Source organism: Pelodiscus sinensis, chromosome 27, assembly GCF_052426305.1.
Source record: "Pelodiscus sinensis isolate ZL-2025 chromosome 27, ASM5242630v1, whole genome shotgun sequence".
Lineage (NCBI taxonomy): Eukaryota > Metazoa > Chordata > Testudines > Trionychidae > Pelodiscus > Pelodiscus sinensis.
The window spans coordinates 2,067,346-2,090,367 of record NC_143078.1 but is presented as its reverse complement, the minus strand read 5'-3'; the positions used below and the strand labels follow the sequence as shown (position 1 = coordinate 2,090,367).

The 23,022-nt window shown below is 45.5% G+C and overlaps 1 protein-coding gene across 1 annotated transcript in view; it reads left to right on the top strand.

Annotated features, from left to right (window-relative positions):
- Positions 1-17,951, top strand: part of LRIG2 (leucine rich repeats and immunoglobulin like domains 2) — a 46,415-nt gene extending 28,464 nt beyond the window's left edge. Inside the window, exons 10-18 of the mRNA XM_075910279.2 lie at positions 594-665; positions 814-882; positions 2,514-2,677; positions 4,393-4,713; positions 5,867-6,148; positions 7,260-7,709; positions 8,318-8,467; positions 12,252-12,536; positions 13,580-17,951. Of these exons, the coding sequence (XP_075766394.1) occupies positions 594-665; positions 814-882; positions 2,514-2,677; positions 4,393-4,713; positions 5,867-6,148; positions 7,260-7,709; positions 8,318-8,467; positions 12,252-12,536; positions 13,580-13,812 (2,026 nt within the window). The 3' untranslated portion in view covers positions 13,813-17,951. The remainder of the gene's footprint in view (positions 1-593; positions 666-813; positions 883-2,513; positions 2,678-4,392; positions 4,714-5,866; positions 6,149-7,259; positions 7,710-8,317; positions 8,468-12,251; positions 12,537-13,579) is intronic.
- The last annotated feature ends 5,071 nt before the right edge of the window (positions 17,952-23,022 follow it).

The window sequence follows — 23,022 nt, the reverse complement described above, 5'->3', positions numbered from 1 at the left end:
ATTAGTTAGTGCCTTTTGGTTCACTTCTGCAGGTTGTCAGAATATTTGACTCTACTCTAAAATCCTTCTTGGAAATCAGTTACGTTGTTCTTGGGAGGGTGGGGGTACTTCATATGAATGCAGTATGTATGCAGTACTTCATATGAATGGGAAACTTGTATCCAGGTAAGGAGACACTTAGCAGCTAGGGATGCAAATAGTTAATGAGTGAGGCTTATCTGTTCCAGTTAACTGGTAGGGGCTAGAGCAACTTGCCACAGGCAGGGGCTGCTCCAGCCACATAAATTGGAGCAGCCCTTCGCCCACCCGGCCTTAACTGTTCAACTAGTTAACCACTTAAATGGGATTTTACATCCCTACTAGCAGCTCTTGTGCACATTTGACCAACACTACACCGCATTGTAGTGAACTATTTTATTCGTTACTCTTCATATAAACACTTGAACCTTAAAACTTAAAAATTAATAAGGTGTTTGTAACTATTATGGCTTCCTAATTCTGTTGTGCCATCAAACCTTCATTACGGGGAATTTTTACTGGGTCATGTTCTTGAATGTGTTTTGACTTTCAGGCTTTTCTTTGTTGTCTTTCAGAATCTTGCAAGGAAACCAGATCAAGTCAATTACAAAGAAAGCATTCTTTGGTCTTGAAGCACTTGAACATCTGTAAGTATTTTGTATTGTAGTTCTTCTAGCCTTTTCTGTTTATCAGTCTCAGACACATCTCTTCTTGAAACATGCTAATGTTGCAACTCTTCAGAGTTAGAATGTGAAATGAACTTTCCCAGTGTGACTCTTCTTGCTTAATTTACAGAGATTTGAACAACAATGAAATAATGTCTATCCAAGAAAATGCTTTTGCTCAGACTCGCCTTAGTGAGCTGTAAGTATATTTCTTTATTACAAGTTAGACCATATAGTGACCATTACAGACTTTCCTATAGTTTTAATTAAATATGTTCCCTTTCTGTTACAAAATGTCGGTAAATTAAAGTAGGTTTCAGTGGTGGTAATTTTTCTATATAAATTTAATTCCTAACAATGGCTATAAGGTTTATCTAATGCCTGCTAAATTTTATCCTCTCTTTCTGAACATAATTGCTGTAAACTACTTTCTTTCTTTGCAGTGTTGATACCATGGTTTTTCCAACCTCTTTGTTCTTTCATCCTGGGAACAGCTTATGAACACTCTTTCTTCAGTGTAAAGGTGTTTTAAAGTAATGATCTTAATAAAAAGGTGGGGTTAGCTTTTGTTATCCCCAGTGTCAGGAGCCAAGATTTCTTGGGTGTCTATAATTGGCTTTGTCACTGGGTGTTGGGAAATTCTTATCAACAGTTTTCTGTTTGGCAATCCCTTGTGATGGTATGGAACCAGGTTGCAAATCAGGACTCTGCTCCACCAGGCTCTGGTGGAGTCAGATTTCTCTGTTGTAAAATGTACACTAGAAATGTACCGTGAGGAATGTTCTGATATCTGAAACTATTTTAGAATGGAGACCAGTTACATTTGTTGTGCACGTCTGTTTTGAAATAGAGCTCATAGGAAGTCTTTAAGTTCCTCAGTGGCCCAAAAGGCAAATGAATGCTGTTATGGTCATTTAATGTGGCTCCTCGCAATACCCCACACCTTATCATGAAATTAAATGCTTCGTGTGACTTCTCTGAGAGTAAGTTTAAGATGTTGACTTGTCTGCTCAAAAATCTAGCTTAGTTTTCAGTCAAGTCTGAGATGATCATACCTGTATAAAAAATTCAAAGTAGCTTCAAACGTGGCCAGTGATGAGGAAAAATGGTCAAACAGAAACTTTTGGTGGGAGGTGGGTCTTGACTAGCCTCATATTTTGACTCCCCTTCAGGGGGAAAGGCTTTGTATGAACTTCAGTAATATGGGAATTTTACTAGCTTGACAGATACTTGTCAAAACCAAGTATGATCTTCAAACATTATATACTGTTGAGAGCCCCATACACCTAGTGATATTCCATGGGATATAATTCATAGTTCTGTAGAATATGAGGTCAGGATAACATGTAATCTGTCTTAAAATGTCTGTTTAGTTAACCCTGGCCAGATGGGCCACTGCTCAGTTACACACAAGCCTCACTGAGAAGAAGGTAGTGAGACATGCTTTCTGAATTAGGCATTCATGTGAGACTTTCTTCACTGTCGTGTGTGGTTTTTAAAATGCGGGGGGAGGGTGGGGGGCATCAGTCATGGACAAGGGTGGATATTGCTGAAAGTAATTCCTTATTCTTTGGTACATGGCCTTCCTGGTTCTACCTAAATAATCTCCAGGTTCACTCTCCGGAGGGAGTGAATAATCTTTTCAGTCCAGTAATGACATCTTAATCTGGCATCTCCTGACAGCAGCAGGTTGGTATCCTAAGGTCCAGATACTATGGTGATGGCCTCTTCGTATGTGTGCCAAAGGGAGGGTGGGGCAGCTCTTGGACCAGTACTAGAGATGTGGAGTTAGCAAGTAAAATGAAAGACTCTTCCTTTTTGTTTCTGCAGGATGTTGAACACCAGCAGACTACTCTGTGACTGCCAGCTGAAGTGGCTGCTTCAGTGGCTTGTTGACAGTCCTTTACAGCAGGCTGTAAACGTTAGTTGTGCTCACCCTGAGTGGCTAGCAGGACAAAGCATTCTCAATGTGGACCCTGAGGACTTTGTTTGTGGTGTGTATGCTTAATGACTTTCACTTTACGGGTGTGGCAGTGCCTACACAGTAGGGATGCAGTAGTCAGGGGTGAATGGAACTTAAATTTCTTACAGGGACTGTCCTACCACAGCCCGGATCCCTGCCAGCTCCTTAATCAGCTCCCTGCTTTGTTTTGCCTCAGCTCAGCCAGCTCTTGTACTCCTGCCTTCCCCTCTGGCAACAGTGTAGCCGCTGAAATGGTTAACCGATAAGCAAGCGTATTGGTTACTGTAACAGTTACACACCAGCTCCTGGGGAGCCGGCTGCTACCCCATGCTGTGAGCTTGGCAGTATAAAGCTTATACTGCCGAGCCTGCTGCAAGTAACTGCTAAGATTTTTAACGGTTACACAGTTACCTAATTAACCACTTTTTAACATTTCTACTAAGCAGACCTAAGCCCTTCTTGGAAAGCAAACATTAGATATTGAATTAAGGGAGATTAAAAGTAAGGCAGACAAAGGATTAATTTGTGTCCATGCATTGTTTGGCCTACTATTGCTTTTTGGTTTGACTCTTTCCATGGTTATATCTTTTTCCCAAGCTCCCTGGTTTCTGTTGCATGGAGGTAGCAGACAGCCTACTGCAAGAGGGGAAGTCCTATGGCAGGATCCTTGTATTGACTATGAAAATTGATGTGGCTCAGGTTCTTGGTTGTCTGCTTTGTAGAAGATGTTGGAAACTCTAATATTGGTTCCCTTGGTACGCAGGAGGGCACGGGCATGGGCACCCACCGTTTTTGTTAAAACAGGACATTCTGGGCATCCTGCAATAACACTTTCTTAGCTTCCATTATCAAAATATCCAAGTGCCTCTCAGACTTGAATCCTTGCAGTAGGAATGTGAGGTAGGAAGGGGCTGCTATTTGCATTTTATAACAAGGGAAACTGCAGTGGAGACTGACTAGTCTCAGGACCCAGTCAAAGATCTGAGAATGTAATCCCTGTGTCCTGAGTTCCAGTCAAGCACCTTCCCCACCTGGCAATCCTTATCCATCCACATATGTTTCCCCAACACCCTGCCTCCTTTTGCCATCATGGAGAGCGCCCTCTTCAGTGGCTCTGAATTCCTACCCCAGTGCTGCCAGCCTAACAGCTACCAGTGGATTAGCACAACTGAAGCTTTTTGCCCAAACAATAAGTCTTGAAATAGGTATGTTGATCTGTAAATTGTCATCAGATGTCAGCCTAGCACTCTTTAAGGAGGAATGGGTTTGTTCATGTGTGTCAGAGATTTCTGTAGGTTTTGTGCCTGCTGACACATTGCATCAAGCCATCAGTTTGCACCACATGATGCCTGTAAAAGAAAGTGTGTCCGCTGCCATAAGAGTTTCTATCCCTTATAAAATAAAAATAAACTGTGCATCTGTGTGCAGAATCTGCAGCAAATCCAGGTAACTGGGGAAAGTGGAGGGCCCTGGTGAAGACCTTGAGGCGTCTTTCACCTCATCTGTTCCTGTTGCTTATTCTTGGGCCCCCAGCTGTTGTCATAATCCTTTTCCACAGCTTCATTTCCCTGGCAGCTGACTGATGTCAAACTGAAGATAATTTAATGTGGGGAATAAGCAATGGAAGCAGCTGTTACCTATAATACAAACAGCATTGTTTCCCCATAAAATACCTTTTAGTATTTTTCTTGCAAGACCAGCTGCCTGCTGAAGGGAAAACGTGATTAATCTTGCTCTCTTTCACAGAGGACTTTCCTAAACCACAGATAAGAATACATCCTGAAAGCACAATTGCTCTAAGAGGTATGAATGTGACTTTGACTTGCACTGCAGTCAGCAGCAGTGATTCACCAATGTCCACTGCATGGCGTAAAGACAGTGAAGTATTGTATGATGCAGAAGTTGAGAACTTTGCAAGATATCGACAGCAAGATGGAGAGGTGCTTGAGTACACCACAGTCCTGCATCTTTTTAATGTGAATTTCACCGATGAAGGGAAATACCAGTGTATTGTCACCAATCACTTTGGTTCCAATTATTCTAACAAAGCCAAACTGACTGTCAATGGTAAGCAGCTATACTAATAAATGAGAAAATATTTTTTTTCATCTGAGGTTAAATTTAATTTTTAACTAGAAAAATACTTTTGAAGCTAGTTGTGATTTCCCCAAGCTTATGACTTCCCCATCATTGCAATTGTTCTAGTGTTTTGTTCAGGCTCCAGAACAAGGCTCTCAAAATCAGGAACAAAAATGGCTCCTTCTGTAATGAGTCTATGGAGAGGAGTCCTGTCCAGAGTTGGCTGAAAAATTTGCAAGAGGTTTTCAGCATTATCATCAATTTGTCAAACCTCTCATTTCTATAAGTGATAACAAATGACAACACTTTTTGATTAAAAATATCAAATGTTGAAGACTTAAATTGTTTCACCAAGCTCTGGTCAGACCAGTCCAGCAAAATGGATAGGATATTACTGTCTGTAAACAGAAAGCTCCCCCTGTTGGTTGAGCCAGCCAGCCTTGCCCTACAAACATTCGTAAAGCTGAGGGAGATAGACACAGGTGCATCAGCCAGATAAACTGAAGGAACATCCGATGTTCTAGCCTCATTTAAGGCTTCTCTGTCCTGACCTGAAAGAATATGGCAGAGTTTAACCCATGTTAAACTAAGTGTAGACTTAGGTAAGTGGACCGAGGGGGAGGGGGCATCAATGAATCCATCCAGAGCAGAAATCCATTCTAGGAGACCCAGGTTCTGCTTGGCTTGCTCCAAAAGCATTAAGCATTGCCCCTCCAAGTGGGTGGAGAGCTTGTGAGCGCTTAGCAGTGCTATGTATCGTGCTGCTGTTGTAGAAAGTAGAATTCGCCTTTTCTGTTACAGGGCAGAAAAGCTATGAGCAACTATAGACTTGTGACCTAAGCTGAGCCATATGGTTTTTACCTTTGACTGGGAGGTAGTGTTTGAGAGATTTGTCCCCCACTAGGATGATCTTAATGGGAATTGCTGATTTAGTGTTCCATCATACTCTTTTAAATAAGTCTATACTTCATTTTTATAATTCCTTCAACCCTTTAAAAGAACCTGCCTATATGGAATAGAAGTGCAGAAGTCTGTAATATCTGCTACAGCTCAGTCCCCTCAAGCATAGAGAAGAACTTTGCTATTGTATTCCCTGAACTGAATTGTCCACATTCAGTTTGCAATGTTCCTTCCACTGCAGAGCTGCCTTCCTTTCTGAAAACCCCCATGGATCTAACTATTCGTACTGGGGCCATGGCCCGACTGGAGTGTGCCGCAGAGGGCCACCCTCCTCCCCAGATCTCATGGCAGAAAGATGGTGGCACAGACTTCCCTGCAGCACGAGAGAGGCGAATGCATGTTATGCCTGAAGACGATGTCTTCTTCATTGCAAATGTAAAAATAGAAGATATGGGAATCTACAGCTGTATGGCACAAAACATCGCAGGAGGTCTATCTGCAAATGCCACACTGACTGTGTTAGGTAAGCAAAGCACAATTCTGGGACTGTATAGATCCTTTCACCTAACTTCTTTTGTAATGGTGGTAGCTGACTTGAGAGGGCATCTAAATAAATTGGATAGGAGTTAATATCCCACCAGAGTGACGCGTTTCTCTGATCTTAAGGTATTTTTTAGGATGGCTTAAACTACTATGACTAAGCTATGAAAGGTCCAGTGTTCTTCTGACCTGGTTGCAGATGGCATTTTGTAGTAAAGAACAAAGGAATAAATGTATTTTGAATTTCTTTCACACATTTGGGAAATTTTAAGAAGTGTGTCTGCAGCAGAGCTGCCTATTGTTGATCTGCATTATCTTGGGGAAATTGAAACGGTTTCTAGTGCAGCTCTCCTTCTGTTGTGTATCTCAGTCACTGTAATGAACTAGCCTCTGATAAATTACTTATTCTGCAGCTAGTGTACAGCTTCATCTGTTCTATTTTTCATAAAGTTTGGTTGTTAATTTGTTTGTGCAAAATAGTCATAGTTCCTGATTAGCTACAGATACCAAGTTTTGCATAAACAAGTCTGCTACTTAAATTAGCTGAATGCACTACTTTTTACACTGGAATATGCTGGGTGAAAGGTTTAAATAATTATTTTTGTTTTTCATCAGAAAAGTCAGAATTACAGGGACACTTCTTGATTAGCCTGATTTGATATTTCCAGCATTAAGTCCAGGAGCAGATCGTAATCGCAGGTGATCTGGTATGCAAAGGAAATACCATCAGATGAATATTCTTGGTGGTTGATTTTTTTTTATTTATTTATTTTAAGATCCTCTACCTGTTTACATTAAGGTCATATACGAACTATAGAATCAGCCCCTGTTCCCTTTAGTATAGTCAACAAGAATATGTCCAGTCGGTTCAGGAACAGTTCCACCATCCATGGAAGTCTTTCATCACATCAGATCTGTTGTTGTATTTCCTGACCTCTCCTTTGCCCATCTCTGGTTTCAAACTGTGGAATTGGATCCTAAATATCATTTGCTACGTGTGGGAAGGCAGCCATTGAGCTTCTGTGCAATTATCTTTTTAATTCTGTTTGACTTGACAGAACCAAAATCACTTTCTTCCTCTCTTCCAAATCCAGAAACTCCTTCGTTTGTTAGGCCCCTGGAAGACAGGACAGTAACCCGAGGTGAAACTGCCGTGCTGCAGTGCATAGCTGGTGGCAGTCCAGCCCCTCGTCTGAACTGGACTAAAGATGATGGGCCTCTGACAGTAACAGAACGGCACTTCTTTGCTGCTGCCAATCAACTCCTTATCATTGTGGATGCTGGCTTAGAGGATGCCGGGAAATACACATGCATTATGTCCAACACACTTGGCACAGAGCGTGGCCATATTTACCTAAATGTGTTATCTTCCCCAAATTGTGATTCCTCTCAAAGTGGTATTATACATGAGGAAGATGGCTGGACAACAGTTGGCATTGTGATTATTGTTGTAGTATGTTGTGTTGTGGGCACCTCTCTGGTGTGGGTTATAGTTATATATCACATGAGAAGGAAAAGTGAAGACTACAGCATCACTAACACAGGTATGTAAAATACAAGGCCAGCTAACTTTTCTGTTTTCTGCCTATGATGAACTGAAATAATTCCATAAAGAATGTAAAGGAACGAAGATTCTGACTTCAGGGAGCTGGAAGAGACCTAACTGGGGAGGAGGGCTTTGTCTGTCATAGCTAAATTCCTCTTGCTTTATGCACGCAGCCAAACTGGGTGTATTCAGGGGTTCCCTGGAATTTTTGCTCTTTGTGGTGAGAGGAAGAAGTCAAATGTGCATTTGTTATCATAAAACACATAGTTTGATTAGTTCTTACACCGTGTCAATTATGGTGCACTGCTAAAATAAGGGAAATAAATGAAGTTCGCAAAGTTGGGAGTAAATAAGAATTTGAAACATGCCTGGGTGAGAACATGCTCAAGACTTGAGTGGGATGTTGGTTGGTTCTGCTAGCTTTGTGGTTAATCTCTCTTAACCAGGCATGTGGATTTTTAGTATCTTGAAGGCATAGAGAGGAGGGTGCATGAATGAAGTCCTCTGTGTGTTTGCATTAGTCTGCTGAATAGCATCAGCAGCACTTTGAAATCCTATCACTTACTGGTCAGCTAGTTAGTGATAATCTTGGTGTGTCTCTTTCAGAGGAGATGAATTTACCTGCAGATATTCCCAGTTATTTATCCTCCCAAGGAACTCTTTCTGAACCTCAAGAAGGCTACAGCAACTCGGAGGCAGGGAGCCATCAACAGCTCATGCCTCCTGCCAATGGCTATGTTCACAAGGGAGCAGATGGTAAGCATGGCCCTTTGCGTCCCTGCATTGCACAAAGCAGGGGAGTAGGGAATGGCCTGAGCATTGAAAGCTAAATGCTTTAGGAGACTCTAGAAACTGTAGCATTTGCTTTACCCTACGTTGAACACCTCTGCCTCTCTCGGAGTGCTGCTCCATACAGCGATTCCATTCTGGAGAGCATGCTCCTCACATGCTCAGTATCAGAATCCTGGGCCAGCGGTGTCAATTGGGACTCTGTGCTCAACTGCCCTCCCGGCCCTCTGCAGCGCACGGGGCGGAGCAGTCCATTGCTGCGAGACAGGGCTGAGTGCAGTGTTCCTGCCCCTTGTAGTCATACGACCCGTATACTGTAGTGCCTGGTTACCTCTTCAGTGCAGACCAGTGGTTGATTTGCAGAGTAGTCCAGCTTTGCTGGACACTGGGCCTCAGTTCTTATGGCTGAGCAAAAATCTCTGGTGTTCAAGTATTGTCCTTCGTGCAAGTGTGCTGCATCCCGTGGGAGGCTTACTGTTGGTAAATGCTCCATTTGTTGAGAGCAACAGGGCTTCTGTCTGAGAACCTCACAGACATGGATCACTTCAGCTTTCCTCCCACCAAGCTAGCACAGGGCCCTAGGTGGTTTCCTCTGCACCCAAAACACTGCAGCCCATAGATGAGTACTGGCCAAAGAGCACCCTTCAGCTGTTTCCGTCTGCCTCTGCGACGCTACCTGTTGGGCACTCCATACTGACACCAATGCTTTCTGCTTTGGCACAGATTCCGTTAGCACACAAGTTCTGTCCTTCCCCCTCCCGATTGCTGCTTGTGGTCCTGATTGTCTCAGCGCTGAGATACACAGCCCCAGGAGATCGAGTAGCATCTCTCTTCTGAGTCCCCATAATTCAACAGTCAGCATTCCCCGAGCAATACCAGTCCTGGTATTTCTTCAGCACCAGATGTGTGTAGGTACTGAGAAGATTTTCCAAGACCTGAGACACAGTCCCATAAGACATTACCATAAAAACAAATTAGGGAAATAAGGTCTAAATGAAATTAATAAAAAAGTGAGTGTGCAACTGGGTGTCTGTATTCAGAGGAGTTGTCAGTGGCTCACTGTCAAATTGGCAGGTCCTATCTAGGGTAGTCCTGCAGGGGTCAGTCAGCACAGGGTGGTCCTGGGTCCAGTCCTGGTCAATAGCCTCACTAATGACGTGGCTAATGAAATGGAGAGTGTACTTATAAAATGGGCAAATGACACCAAGCTGGCTGAGGTTGCAAGCAGATTAGAGGACGGGGTTAGAATTCAAAATAACCTTGACAAATAGGAGAATTGCTCTGAATTCAACAAGATGAAATTCAGTAAAGACAAATGGAAAGTACTACATTTAAGAAGGAAAACTCAAAAGTATAATTACAAAATGGGACTAACTAGCCAGGTGGCAGTCTTGCTAAAAAGGCTCTGGGGATTACAATGGATCACAAACAGAATCAGTCAGCAATGGGATATAGTTGTGAAAGGCTAATATTAATCTTGAGGTGTATTGCCAGGATGTTGCATGTAAGACATGGGAGGTAACTGTCCCTCTCTACTCAGGACTGGTAGGGCCCAAGCCTGGTTCTCTGCTTGAGGAAAGATGTGGGCAAATTGGAGAGAGTTCAAAGGACAGCAACAGAAGGGTTAGAAAACCTGATCTATGAGGAAAGGGTTCAACAAACAACCAAAAAAACCCTGGGAATGTTTAATCCTGAAAAGAGTGAAGGGAACGCAGTGCTAGTTTTCAGATACATTAAGGGCTGTTACAAAGAGGAGGATCGTCAATTACTCTTTCTATCAATTGACTGATCAGACAAGAAGTTAATGGGATTAGTCTGTAGCATAGGAATTTTAGCTTGGATATTAGGAGAAATGTTTTAGCTGTAGAGTAATTACAATCTGGAACAGGCATCCAAGGGAGCCTGTGGATTCCCCACTGCTGGAAGTGTTTTAAGAACAGGTTTTGCAAACACCTGTCAGGACTAGGTTTACTTGGCCCTACCCTAGCACAAGGGACTGGGACTTGATTTCTGGAGGTCCCTTTTTTTCTTCCTATGATTCTGTGATCCCTACCAAATCAGCTCTACCTAATAGAAGAGGATTATTCCTCTCATCTTCATAGTGGGGGAGGTTCAGCTATGTACTCCAAAGCTTCTTTCCTATGTCCCCTCTACAGAGAACCCAGGACTTGAGGGTACCATGGTAAATGCAAGGTATCTACAGAGACTTGCCTCCTGGTACACTCTGCTGTGCCTCCCAGTTCATTTTGCTTACAGCCCTCATTGATGGCTATACTGGACACTGAGGGATTTCACTCTTAGGCCCCCTCTAAGCTTAGGTCTCCCTTCCTGGTAGAGTCCAGGAAGGTCCAACAGTATTAGCCTCCAGGTGTCAATTAGTGATCCTCTGAAGTCCATCAGTCAGCTGAGTTTGCCCTTGCTGCCATCTCCTCCTCACCTGATGCTGCTGCTCAATCACACCCTCATGACTATAAGTCTTTTATGAGATTCCATTGTGGTTGTCTGGTCTGGCCTCCTATACATCACAGGCCATTGAACTTCCCTGAAACAATTCCTAGAGCAGATCTGTCAGAGCAAATGCTATTCTTAATATAAAAAAGTCTTTATCAGAGGAAGGTTAGATCTTCATTAGAGATTCCAGCTGTCCCAGAGTAGGGGAGATCTCACAAATGGCTAAATACCTCGCACGCCTCAGTGCCTAACTGTCTATGCCATGCGCCAGGGACAGTTAGCAGCTGCACAGTTCCCAAGGCAGAGGTGTGCATCACTTCCCCACAGCATCCAAAAAGGCAGACAGAAGGTACCAGGCACCATCTTTGGCATGTTGGTATTGTTACTCCCCTACACTTGGCTGGCTTGTTTTCAGTGCTGTTCAGGAGAGGACAGAACAGAAAAGCTGCAAGGCAATATGTAAAGAAAAGGAGCTTAAATGCCTGGGTCTCCTCTGAACCAAGGCTGCTACTCCCTCTGTCAGCCTCCACTTGAGTATTGCCAATTACCAGGTGCTCCTTGCCAAGGATGATTACTTAAAATGGCATGACGTGTCAAGAGGCTCGATAGGAATTAAGACACCAATGATAGCATACGTATGGACTAGCACTCGAAGAGAAAGCAGTTACTCGCTTTACAGTAACTGTGGTTCTTCAAGATGATGTCCCTGTACATCTCTTCCATGACCTGTCACCCAGCTCTGTTATTACAGGACCTGGGTTGTGTTTTGGTGGAGGAACTGAGAGATGTTTGGCCCCACTCCAACTGTTGTGCTCTCAGATGGGGGTTAGGAAGGGTACACAAGATGCAGATGTGATCAGAGTGGACACTGGCTAACAGCCTCTGATCTGGAGAACATCAGATGCATGCGATGCGCACCAAGAGTGGAAAATCGAGCCAAGCACTTGAGGAATCCGTTCTTGTAGGATAAGGATTATATAAATGTGAATAGGAAGATATGCATGCTAGTGAGATACTGGAATGTCTTTGCTTTCACAACTTACAATGCGATCTGAGGTTGCGTTACACCAGATCAAGCTTCTCTTCCTCACAGGAAGACTCGAGTTAGGGTGGCTGTGCATGTGAACATATTTCTTCTGCAACTCGTTTTCCAGAAGCAGCAGCATGCTTTGTGGGGTTCATTGCCTCTGTCAGTGTTCTTCTGGTGATATTGCATGATCCTTTCTGTCTGTAATAGTGAGTGTAGAGGTCAAGGATCCCTACTCTTCTAAACAAGAACGTTTTGTTCCCCTATTGCCAGGTGGCACAGGCCCATTGGTGATCTGCTCAGATTGTTATGACAATGCTAACATCTACTCCAGGACCCGTGAGTACTGTCCTTACGCATACATCACAGAAGATGACATACTGGATCACACGTTGTCCAGTCTCATGGTACAAGTGCCCAAGGAAACCTATTCAACACACACCCAACATGAAGCCAGCACCCTGGATAGTCTGATAGCAGACCGAGAAATGTCTGCCTTTCTTACCAATCATGACAGAGTAAACGAGAAGAAACTTGCATCCTATCAGACTCATCATGGTAAGTTTGAGACGCCTCCTTTTCTAGTCTGATGGCACAAACCAGAGACTGGCCTGTCTGTTATCGTATATACAGGTACTCATTTAACCCAATTCTAGCGGGTCAAGTTGCTGTTGTGCGGGGTAGGAAATCGAATCACTGAACGCTTCCAAACTGCACTTTGAATAAAGAGAAATGTGAAGCTTTGCACCAGATGTTCCTGCAGTTGAGAAGTGCTTGTTACTGTTATAAAAGCAGCATCTTTGGACCTTATAGAATCATAGAATAGTAGGACTGGAAGGGACCTCGCGAGGTTGAGTCCAGTCCCCTGCCCTCATGGCAGGACTAAATACTGTCTATACCATCCCTGCTAGACATTTATCTAACCTACTCTTAAATATCTCCACAGATGGAGATTCCACAACCTCCCTGGGCAATTTATTCCAGTGTTTGACTACCCTGACAGTTACGAACTTTTTCCTAATGTCCAGCCTAAACCTCCCTTGCTGCAGTTTAAGCCCATTGCTTCTTGTTCTATCCCCAGAGGCCAAGATGAACAAGTTTTCTCCCTCCTCCTTATGACACCCTTTTAGATATTTGAAAACTGCTATCATGTCCCCTCTCAAACCTTAATTTGTCTTGAAAATTTGAGACTTAACGTCTTGCATATAAAATCAAGGGTGTACTTCTGCCAACATCCGCCATGCTCTAGAGTCACGCAGATACCCTACAGGAAATCCAAATGGCACTTTTGTGTGTGTACTGAATAGAACGCCTCATGTTTCAAAGCACTTGAGGAAAAAATATGTTGTAGATTGAATAGAATCAAAGGGGTTTGTGACTCTTCCAGTGAACCTTTGGAGAAATTTGCAGACATGTTGTAGCGGGTTATAGTAACAGATTGCTACAGTGGGAATGCTTCCAGTAAAATGTGCCCTCAAAGCAAATAGAAAATCTTGTTAAGAATGTCCTATTGCCAAATCACATGGAGACTAAAGAATCCTTGTTTAGAATTTGGGTGCATTTCTCATAAACTCAAAACGCCTATCCATTTGTTTTCTCAGAGCCTTTTCAGCCACCCTTATGGGGTCTGAACAAAGACCTTGGCTTGTCACCTTCGCGCTTCCCACAGCAGCAGCCAGTGCATGAGGAAGCCCCTCAAGCGCTCCCAAGTGAGGGAGTCATCGATGGGGAGAGAGAACAGGCTGCTTCACCCAGACCTTGCTACAGGTCACGTGAACATCACTTTGATTTTAACAGGACTCGGAACATTCAGGAATATAGTGAAACCACATAAAAACAGTGAAGTGAAGCCTTGGAAGCAAATTCAGCTCAACTGACTTTGTATGTTCTACCTCAGGATTAACCCCTTACCCAAAGATACTGTCACACACATCGGCAGACTCTCTCTGCTTGGAGCGGGATGATGGCACAAGCTCTAGTCTCTTGGATTTACTTGTGATGGAAAGTTAGTGATCCCCAGCTTTGTATTGCGGCTGGACAATTTTGGTGAATGAAGTGAACTCCGTTACAAGAGTGTTGGAAGGCACGAGCATTCTGATGCCACCTCAACAAAGGCTGTCTCTCTTTTGAAAACTGTGTCAAGAAGGCTTAGCTAGTCCATGTTCCTTTTCATGCTCCTTGTAGAATTCTCCAGCGATTGCAAGCGTACAGCTCTTGGCCGCTTTGTTCCTTGAGTCTGCTAGCTGGAGTTGCATTGTTGTGTTGGACTGGTAACTTCTCAGAGCTATTTCTTCTGTGTGTAAAGTAGAGCTCTAGTTGTAAATAAATTTACATTTATAAATATTTTGTATACACTAAACATATAAATATGTTGGCTGTAATGTACATATTTTTTATTATGCCAAAAATCCCATAACATACACTTGCAATCTTGACAGCTGGCTACCAAGCCATAAAGTTTGGTTCTAATTTGGTTTTGTGGATCTGAAAGCCTGTTTCTTCAGAGATAGAGCTATCATTCATGTTGGGAAGAAGTGTGTGCTTTGGCATGTCAGTGAAATTGTGACCCTGATGGATTGCACTGATTTTACATACAGCTTTGTGTATGCTTCCGGTTTGATAGTACACATGTAAACTGCTCCCTCTGTTACATGGTTGGAGTTCTTGGGCCCCAAGTTTTGCCCACTTACCTCTATTTGAAAAGTTCTGTAATTCTTTGTGGGAAACACTATCTCTCTTTTCCAGTGGATTGTGAAGCCTCTCAGAAATCCTGAAGTAACAAACCAGAGCCTAGTCTAGACTTTCGCAGGAGTTCTTGTAAACAGTCAGCAAAATGACTAAAATGGTGGCATACCTTGTCAGTGTCCTGAATATGCAGAAGAAATTTTCATAGGAACCTTGACGTCTCAGTTCCAAGTACTGTTAGCTGGTATCTGCACTGGTGCAGTTTTAGTGTAGTCAGATAACTCGGCTATTTATGCCAGTGCAGCTTTCTCCCACTTTCAAGTAGGTGTACAAATCATGAATGAAAGCATTTCTTTTCCTGTCTTGAGCAGGTGTATGCAACAGTGTCTGGTCACAGATGGTTCATGAATCCAGTGCAGACAAGGCTTTAGTCTGCAACAAAAAATCAAGGGTCAGTTTCTCCTCCTCTCAGTGAGACGTTAAGTTCGAAGCCTAATTCTGATCACAAATGCAGCCGTACCATTGTTGGTGGCTGGACAGAAAGTCCAGCTACTCACCATATGTGCAGGGGCTGGACATAAAATCGTATCAAGTATAAGGCTGGAAGGGACCTCATGAGGTCAAGTCCAGCTCTCTACACTGAGCATGGACCACGTAAACATAGACCATCCCTGATGGGTGTTTGTCCAACCTGTTCTTATATACCCCCAACGATGGGGATTCCACAGCCTCCCTCAGAAGCCTGTTCTAGAGCGTAATGTCCCTTCTGGCTAAAAAGTTTCTCCTGATAATTAACCTAAATCTCCCTTATGACAGATGAAACCTGTTACTGTTTGTCCTACCATGACTGGACATGGAAAACGATTGATCGCCATCCTCTTCATAATTACACTAAACATATCTGATCTGTTGCAAAAAGATGAGTACTAAATATGCAGCAGTCAAATACGTCTCAGTTTAGACAAATTAGTGGGGGCAAGCTGTGTAGTGGATGTCCATGGTCAAGTATAAGGTCTGTCGTATTGTTGGGTTTTCTTGCAAAGAATTCCTCAGCAGTGGTGAATATGGACTTGTAAAAGCTAACTGAGCCCTTGCTGTCAAAATCAGCCTTGAAATCAGTTGCAGAACTTGCACTGACTTTAATGAAGCCAAGATTTTATCATAAATGTTGAAAGAGTAAGAGATTCGCCTATGAAAAATCAGGAAGCTTAAACCCACTACAAGCTACTGTTCCCTAGATTTTGAATGCAGGCTCCCTGTGTGACATGTAGCAACATGACCACTTGATGAATGTTGTCTTCTCTCCAGCAGCGGAGGCTGAGAGATGCTACCAATAAGATTAGGTTATATCCTATGCTTCAAAGGAATAATCTCATTCTACCCTGCCTGAAAGGCTGTCCCTTGCTGGTAAAATGATCTCAGCACAGATGCTCATTTTACATTGCTGTGTCATCATTTTCACCTATTTTGCATCTTTCCAGACAGTGAGCTTATAGCTGAAGCATGGAGGGGAGCTATCCTTCCTAGCCTATGCAGTCTCCAATAAGATCCCCAGGGCTTTCCTACTGAGCACTTTTGTTCAGTGTGTGGAAGATCCATTCATGAATAGTGGGAATCAGCACCTTGACTTCCAGTTTTAGAGGGGAAGATGCAGTCCACCAACCCCAAAGGTAGAACCACGCAAGAACCAAGTGACTTTTCCTGTTGCTCAGTTCTTAGATGGGAGTGTGTGAGTTTGGGCATCTCAGGTGACTCCTGATCTGAGACCGCAGCTAGATCTTACTTGAGCCAAACTGCTGTTCACCTCAAGAGCAAATGGGGCTCCTCAAACGAATGTGAAGCTATTCATTACTGTGCTCCACAGGCATGGCTGGCGGTCAAATCCAGGCACAGGAAGGCCAAAGATTCAGCTGTGGCACTTATCCCAGAGTTCTTAAAGCAAACAGGTAAACCAGCAGCTGTTCTGTGAAGGGGAGTTGGTTGTTTTGTATCTTCAGCTAAAGTAGAACTCAATGCTGGTATTTTAGTCCCCTGGTGCTTTGAAGCTTTTCTATTTCGGGGCTATTAAATGTAACACTACCTGCAGCGCAAAGGGAAATTGTTAAGTAACTGTTAGGGGGCTTTTCCCTCTAAGCTTTCTTTCTAAACTCCGTGTGGGAAGGCGTATTATTCATTGTAGTTGTGTAGACAGCACTCTGAAGTCGCAGCTCACGCTCTAAAGCCTAAAGAAGGGGAGACTTCAGAGCTCAAGATGTGCTGTCTGCACAGCTGCTGTCTGAGCACTCGCGTGAACTCCCTAACCCAAGTTTGTTGTGCTATTTGGTATGGGAGGCTCCAAATGTTTGCAGACATACTCCAGTGGCCTAAATCCGCATCAGAAGTGCCAATCATGGAATTGCTGCCATGGGAAGCTTGCATCATTCCAGGCTTCTGGCCTGATTTGGTGGTCCATGATAAAGGTCAGCATGGCATAGTCGACGCCCAGCATTTTGTGAGCCATGTTCTTTCTCTTGGCGGCAGCAGCAAAGGAACATTTAATTTCTGTTATGCTTTTTCCTCTCCATTGGACAGTCACTAATTCCCTCTTCTGCCCTTGTATGGCGCACACATCAACATGGCATTAGCTCATCTGCTTGTGCAGCTTCCATCGATGCTAACTTGTGTGTGTGATGGAATCAGGCACTTCATCTGCCCTTGCACTCAGGCCGAGCTCCCAGACAAATCACAGGCAGTGTTGTCTGGGCAAGTGTTCAGAACCAGGCCAAGGCTGGTAAGTTATGCTACCTGCCACAGAGCAGGCTTACCAACTGTCCTTGCACAAACCGTGGCCTCTTTAAAGTGGTGTGAGCTGGTTGTACGCAGTCCAATTGGGCAAGCTACTTACAGTGTAATTCATTTGCATTCTGAAAAACAGGCTAAGTTTCCAACTACAGTTTTAAGAGAGGCAGTTCCTAAATTACACAATTAGGTAGCAGCAGCATCCTATTTCTATGTTTTGCTAAGATAGTCACCCTTCTGTGTCCACCAAATCTGTCTAAGTTGCAGAGAATAGCAGCAGTTACTCTGTTTCCCAGAAACATCCCTCTGTCAGTCAATGCCAAAGTAAAGCAGCTGTAATAATGGGTGTGTCTAAGGCACTGTCCATGGATCTGCCCTCATTTACTGTTGCTCTTTCCTAGCATCTCTATTTTTCTCACATATAAGAATGTATATTTTGTATAGCATGTGTAACATATGCTCGTGTATTGTAATATACCCTTATTCAATAAAACACTATGTACACTGCGAGTCTCTGGTACGGCTTTCATGGCAATCGGTATACAGTGAACCCTCGCTACTTCGCGGTTCGACCATCGCGGATTCACGACTTCGCGGACTTTTTTCATTACATTATGTATATACGTGAATCCGCGATGGTCGAACCGCGAAGTAGCGAGGGCTCGCTGTATACATGTTAAATATACATGTCCCTACTTCGCGGATTTTCAACTATCGCGGTCGGGTTTGGAACCTATCTACCGCGATAAACGAGGGTTCACTGTACCACACGTACAGAAACTAATTTCACATTGTCCAGCATAACGAGGTCCTTTCACATCAGTGTGACACTCAAGGGTCAAGCGGGACTGATTCTTAATAGGAAAGGTGGATGTTCTTCATGTAGAAGTGCCCATTGTGAACATACGCCTTATTAGAACAACTGGAGAGGGATTGCACCCTGAGCAGTCCTCATCCCTTCTGTCCCTGCGTAAGAGGTAAGAGACCGCCTGTGTTAGCAGAGTGGCGCCTGGCTGTTCTGTTGGGAGTGAGCCATCTCCTCCAGAGGGGAGGTCTGAGCTCCCAAGTGCTGATCCTGTCAGTTGCTGACTCATTCTGCAGCCTGAGAGGGAGCTGAGTGGTTTAATCCACCTCCATCTCTGACTGTCTGGGAAGAACTGGCAGCAAGTGGGAGTCTCCATGTAAACAGATTAAAACTGCAACACAGGGTGTCCCTACAGCACTTTGCTACCAGCCCATCTGACAGCATCAATGAGCAAGGTGTCACTTATTCCTAACACGGGGTATTTAGTGTAGTGGGCTGAAAAAGGATCCTGACTCAAGCAAATATCCTGTTGCAGCCCCCTCTCCTGCTCTGGAGAGGTGAGGCATGTTGCAAGCCCTGCTAGGAGGGTGGCTCCTACACATACCACTTCCATATAATCTCTTGTGATACTTCAGTCTTCTGGTCTCACCTGAGGCACTGCAAACCAGGGCTGTGTTTGTCCCCAACAGGAGTACAGGACGACGCCTTTGGTTCGCAGTGATGCAGGCCCTTTCAAGAAGCTCTTTGCCTTGCTCAGTCCCCAGTAGTCAGTAAGCACAGCTAGTGTTTGCCCACAGAGTGGTTGTCCTTGGAATAAGTCAAGAAATATTTCATGTGTGCACAAGCGCTGACGTGACTGTACAATCTTTGATGTGGTGGTAGCAAAGCAAATCCATATGGCTCCATCGCTGAGCTCAGCTTGGAGCTAAGTGCCCCAGCAGACACTTGTCACCTGGTGTCATTGGTTAAACTCGACGTCTCTTCCAAGAGAACATGCGAACCCTTGACGCCATGGGAGTTTTTACTCTTCTTCGTGTTGCTGGTATCAGTCCTGTAGAGAGACTTCCTGCAGGAAAAGATAGTTGGGATGATCTAGCTGAAGCTGGCTAGCGATGGCCCATTTGGACTAGGTTCCAAGAGAGATTCTGCAGCAAGGTGCCAGGAGCAAGATTAAGATGTAACATGGTGCCTGATCTGATGTGACTAGAATGATCTGGTTTCGGAAGCTTTGCAGCCTTGTGGCTTGTGTGCTCTTACTGTTCGTGCTGTGGCAGGCATTTGGTATTCAGAGCAGATGATTCTTAATTACCAGCTTTGTTCCTGTCTCCTGCCTTCCATCTGGAAAAGTGAATTACTTTCAATTTCAGACCATTAATCTTCTCCGTCTGTTTTTAAAAAATTGCTCTCAGTGGAGGAAGAAATCATTCTGTTTGTCCTCTTCATTGTGTGACTTTCCTAGTGGGAGCCTCCCCCCACCCTTTCCCAGGGGCAGAGTTGTGGGTGCACTTCTGTAGGGCTCAGAGTACCTCTATGGCTGGCTTGCGCTGGCCAGGTACCCCAGTCTGCTGCCGCTCTCCCCTCAGACATGCATAGGCTGCTAGTGAGCACATGGGGCTTCCTTTCTGGTGATTTGATATGAGCCGGTGTTCTCATTCCAGGTTCTAGTAGCCTGATGTTCCTGTGACGGCTGATGTGAGCAAGCCCCCAGATACTCACTGCAGGAGGGGGAGACTGGACATCTCCCAGAGCTGTGCCTGCTCTTCTCTGAGAACCACGGTAGGTTTTTGTTTTTCTTTTGCTTAGCTTACACTTTCCTTCAGTGTATTCCTTCTTGGACTCTCTCTTGATCTGATAAGGAATGTTGAACCAGTCTGTCTTCCCTCACCCCTTCGCCATGCGCCATTCTGTACCTTGCTGTTTTCTGTGCTTGCTTGCTTTGACACACTAGCTTCATCTGCGCTAATCTTTGTGCTAAAATCCCTCCCCTAATCGAGCCCCTGTTCCAAACAGGATGTTTAGCTTGCCAGGCACTGCGGGTCTGCTCTGACCTACAAGGGATGTTTGCAGAAGTAAAGCCCTCACAAGGAGCAGTGGTCAGTGTGCATGGTTGTCTCAGTCCCTGGCGTGTCACTGGCAGCGAGTGTGTGCCATATGGGAACCTTGGGCCTGGTTTTTCTCCCCCCAGCTGCTGCTGCAGCAGAGCCAAGCGGCAGGGTCACCCAGGGGACTAACTTGGCAGGAATAAAATCCAGATGCCGTGCCGCCTGCTGTGCTTTTCCAGGAGGGCTAGCTGCTTCATGTGTAGGTCTGGCCTTGCTGCCAGCTGTTGAAAGGGCCTTGTAGCTGCAGAAGGGATCAGCTAGCTGCTGCCCTTGCCTTGTGGCTTTGTGCAGGCCTGTCATGTTCCTAGTAGGCTGTGTTTGCTCGGCTGAGCTCTGCTCCCTGTGTGCCAATAGGACTACGGCACAGCTTTCTCTTGGGAAGGGAGCTAAACAGCAGGGATAGAGGACAGAACAGGGCCCAAACCCAGAGCAAATCAATGCTGTTAGCTCTGGTGCCTGCCTGCCTTTGCCTTCCTGGTTCTAGCTGCAGCTGAGGGCCCAGCCTGTGCTACAGACTGTTAGATGTCAGAGCAAGGCCTGGGTGTAGATTGCTTATTGTGGGACTGACTGCCAGTCCCTCACGTGCTCTGGCTGTTGGTAGACTTGCTAGACGATGGTGCTTTCAGATCCTCATCAGTCTGCTGAGGGAGTGTTCCCTACAGCTGGCATTCTAACTCCCTGCGGCTGACTTGGCACTGCCCCGCTTGCAGCAGGATGGCCCTGCTGTTACAAGGACTCCCCTGTCCTGAGAGTTGCGCTGCCAAACGCCTCACTTCATAAACTGGGTGCGGTTGGGTCGAGCCCCACCGGAGCGTGCCAGGAGGGGAAGCCTGCAAAGCATGTGTTCTGGCATTGCCTTCTCTGACAAGTTCGGTGCTTGCTTGTTCCTGCTGTGCAGCCCAAAGTTACTGCAGAGAAGATCATGGCTCGTTAACAGTCTCAGTAGCCAAGCATACTTGAACATAATGGCAGCCTGGTGTGGGGGAGATGAAAAAGCTGGTCCATCAAAGAGGGGAAAACCAGCAGCCATTGCAACTGCCTTGGGTTCTGGTCAGGAGTATCTTTCATTTATTCGGGTTTTTGCGGCAGCTGCGATCTCCTCCATGTTTCAGTGCCTGAAAATGATTGGCTGTTTTGTTAGCGCACCTTCTCTTCTCCCTGGCTGCTTGCGGCTTTGTCCCTGTAACACTTGATGGCTCCTTTCAGAAGCCTCTCGAAATGTAGATGCGCCAGTGCTCCTTAATCCTCTATCTGTCCATCCTTCCCAACCCCCACGTGCCTTTACTTTTAGGAGATTCATTGTCAAAGGCTGGCTCACCTCGGTGGGTAAGGAGCGTGGTTCTATGCCCGATGACCCCTAGATGGCACACTAGCCTTGTGGATGCAGTAAGTGACTGAACCGATGTAGCTGGGCAGTTTATGTAACATTACCCGGGCTCCGTCCTTGCCAAGCCGGGCACAGTAGAACAGTGCAGGGGAAACAGGGTAGCACTAGGCAGGCATTTCCAAAGGAGGCAGCAGCTGGAAGGGACGAAAGGGCCGTAGGCTAGAGGAGCTGCAGTAATGCAGAGGAAGGGGAACAAGTTCTTGTAGGTCTCTCCACACACTGACCCTTCTGCGCCTGAACCTGCCGTGGCACAAACAGGCTGGTGCCCCCTCTGTGCCAGCATGTGGCCCCTTCTGAGCAGTAGCTGACGGGTGGGAGGGAGCTGCTGCTGCGACCTGTGGAAGCCTTGTGGCCAGGGGTCAGCCTTACTAAAAGACAGGAGAAGTGTCTGCTCTCTGCTGACAGCTCTGCCTTTGTGCCCAACCAGTCTAGGTTCCCACGTCCGTCGGGCCACCTCCTCCAGAGACAAGGGGCAGGTGGGTGTAATGGGAGCAGAGGCGCTGGGTGGGGGACCGAATCCAGCCCGGCCACCTGGGGAGGGAGTTGATTCTTGCGTCTCCGAGATTCCGCAGCCCCTGCACTGACCGCCCGTGAGCCGGAGTGTTCGCTCCGTGCAGAGGGGAAGCTCGGAGGGAGACGTGATCCTTTTGCAGAGTGAAACTACGGTTCTGAAACAAGTGCATGGAACAAATAGCGCCCGGGGCCTAGCTTTTCTGGCATCTACCCTGAAGTGAAACCCTCTCTCCAGAAACATGCAGCCTGCATGATGCTGACCTCTAGAGTCAAGCTCCCTGAATGGGACACTGTCCATCATGTGCCTCTGTCTGTGTTTGGGTGGCTGTTCAATGGCAGGGAGCATTGCTACAAGCGCTGGAAGCTGGTGGTCATGCCCAGGATTCCTTAGTGTGACTGGGCAGCACCGCATCTCGCGAGGAGACAGCCAGGGGCTGTGGGTAGCTGACAGGGCACAGCCATGCCCTGGTGCCAGAACCAGCAGACAGCTTTACACTTCTCCCCTGTAACTCCCATGCTGGTGGATGAGCCTCATGGGTCCATTTTACAGTTGAGAAAACAGAGGCTGAGGCATCTGGCCAAGATCACAACCAGGGCCTGGCAAAGCTGGGGTTAGAACCAGGCATCCTGAGCCCTGCCAACATAGTCAGTCCATAGACCGCAACTGCTCCTTTTACTCTGCTCTTCCTCGGAGCTGGAATGCTGCTTCCAGCTGGTTTTTAGCATCCGAGCAGAATGGGAACCAGCCCTGAAATGGGAGAACATAAACCAGTG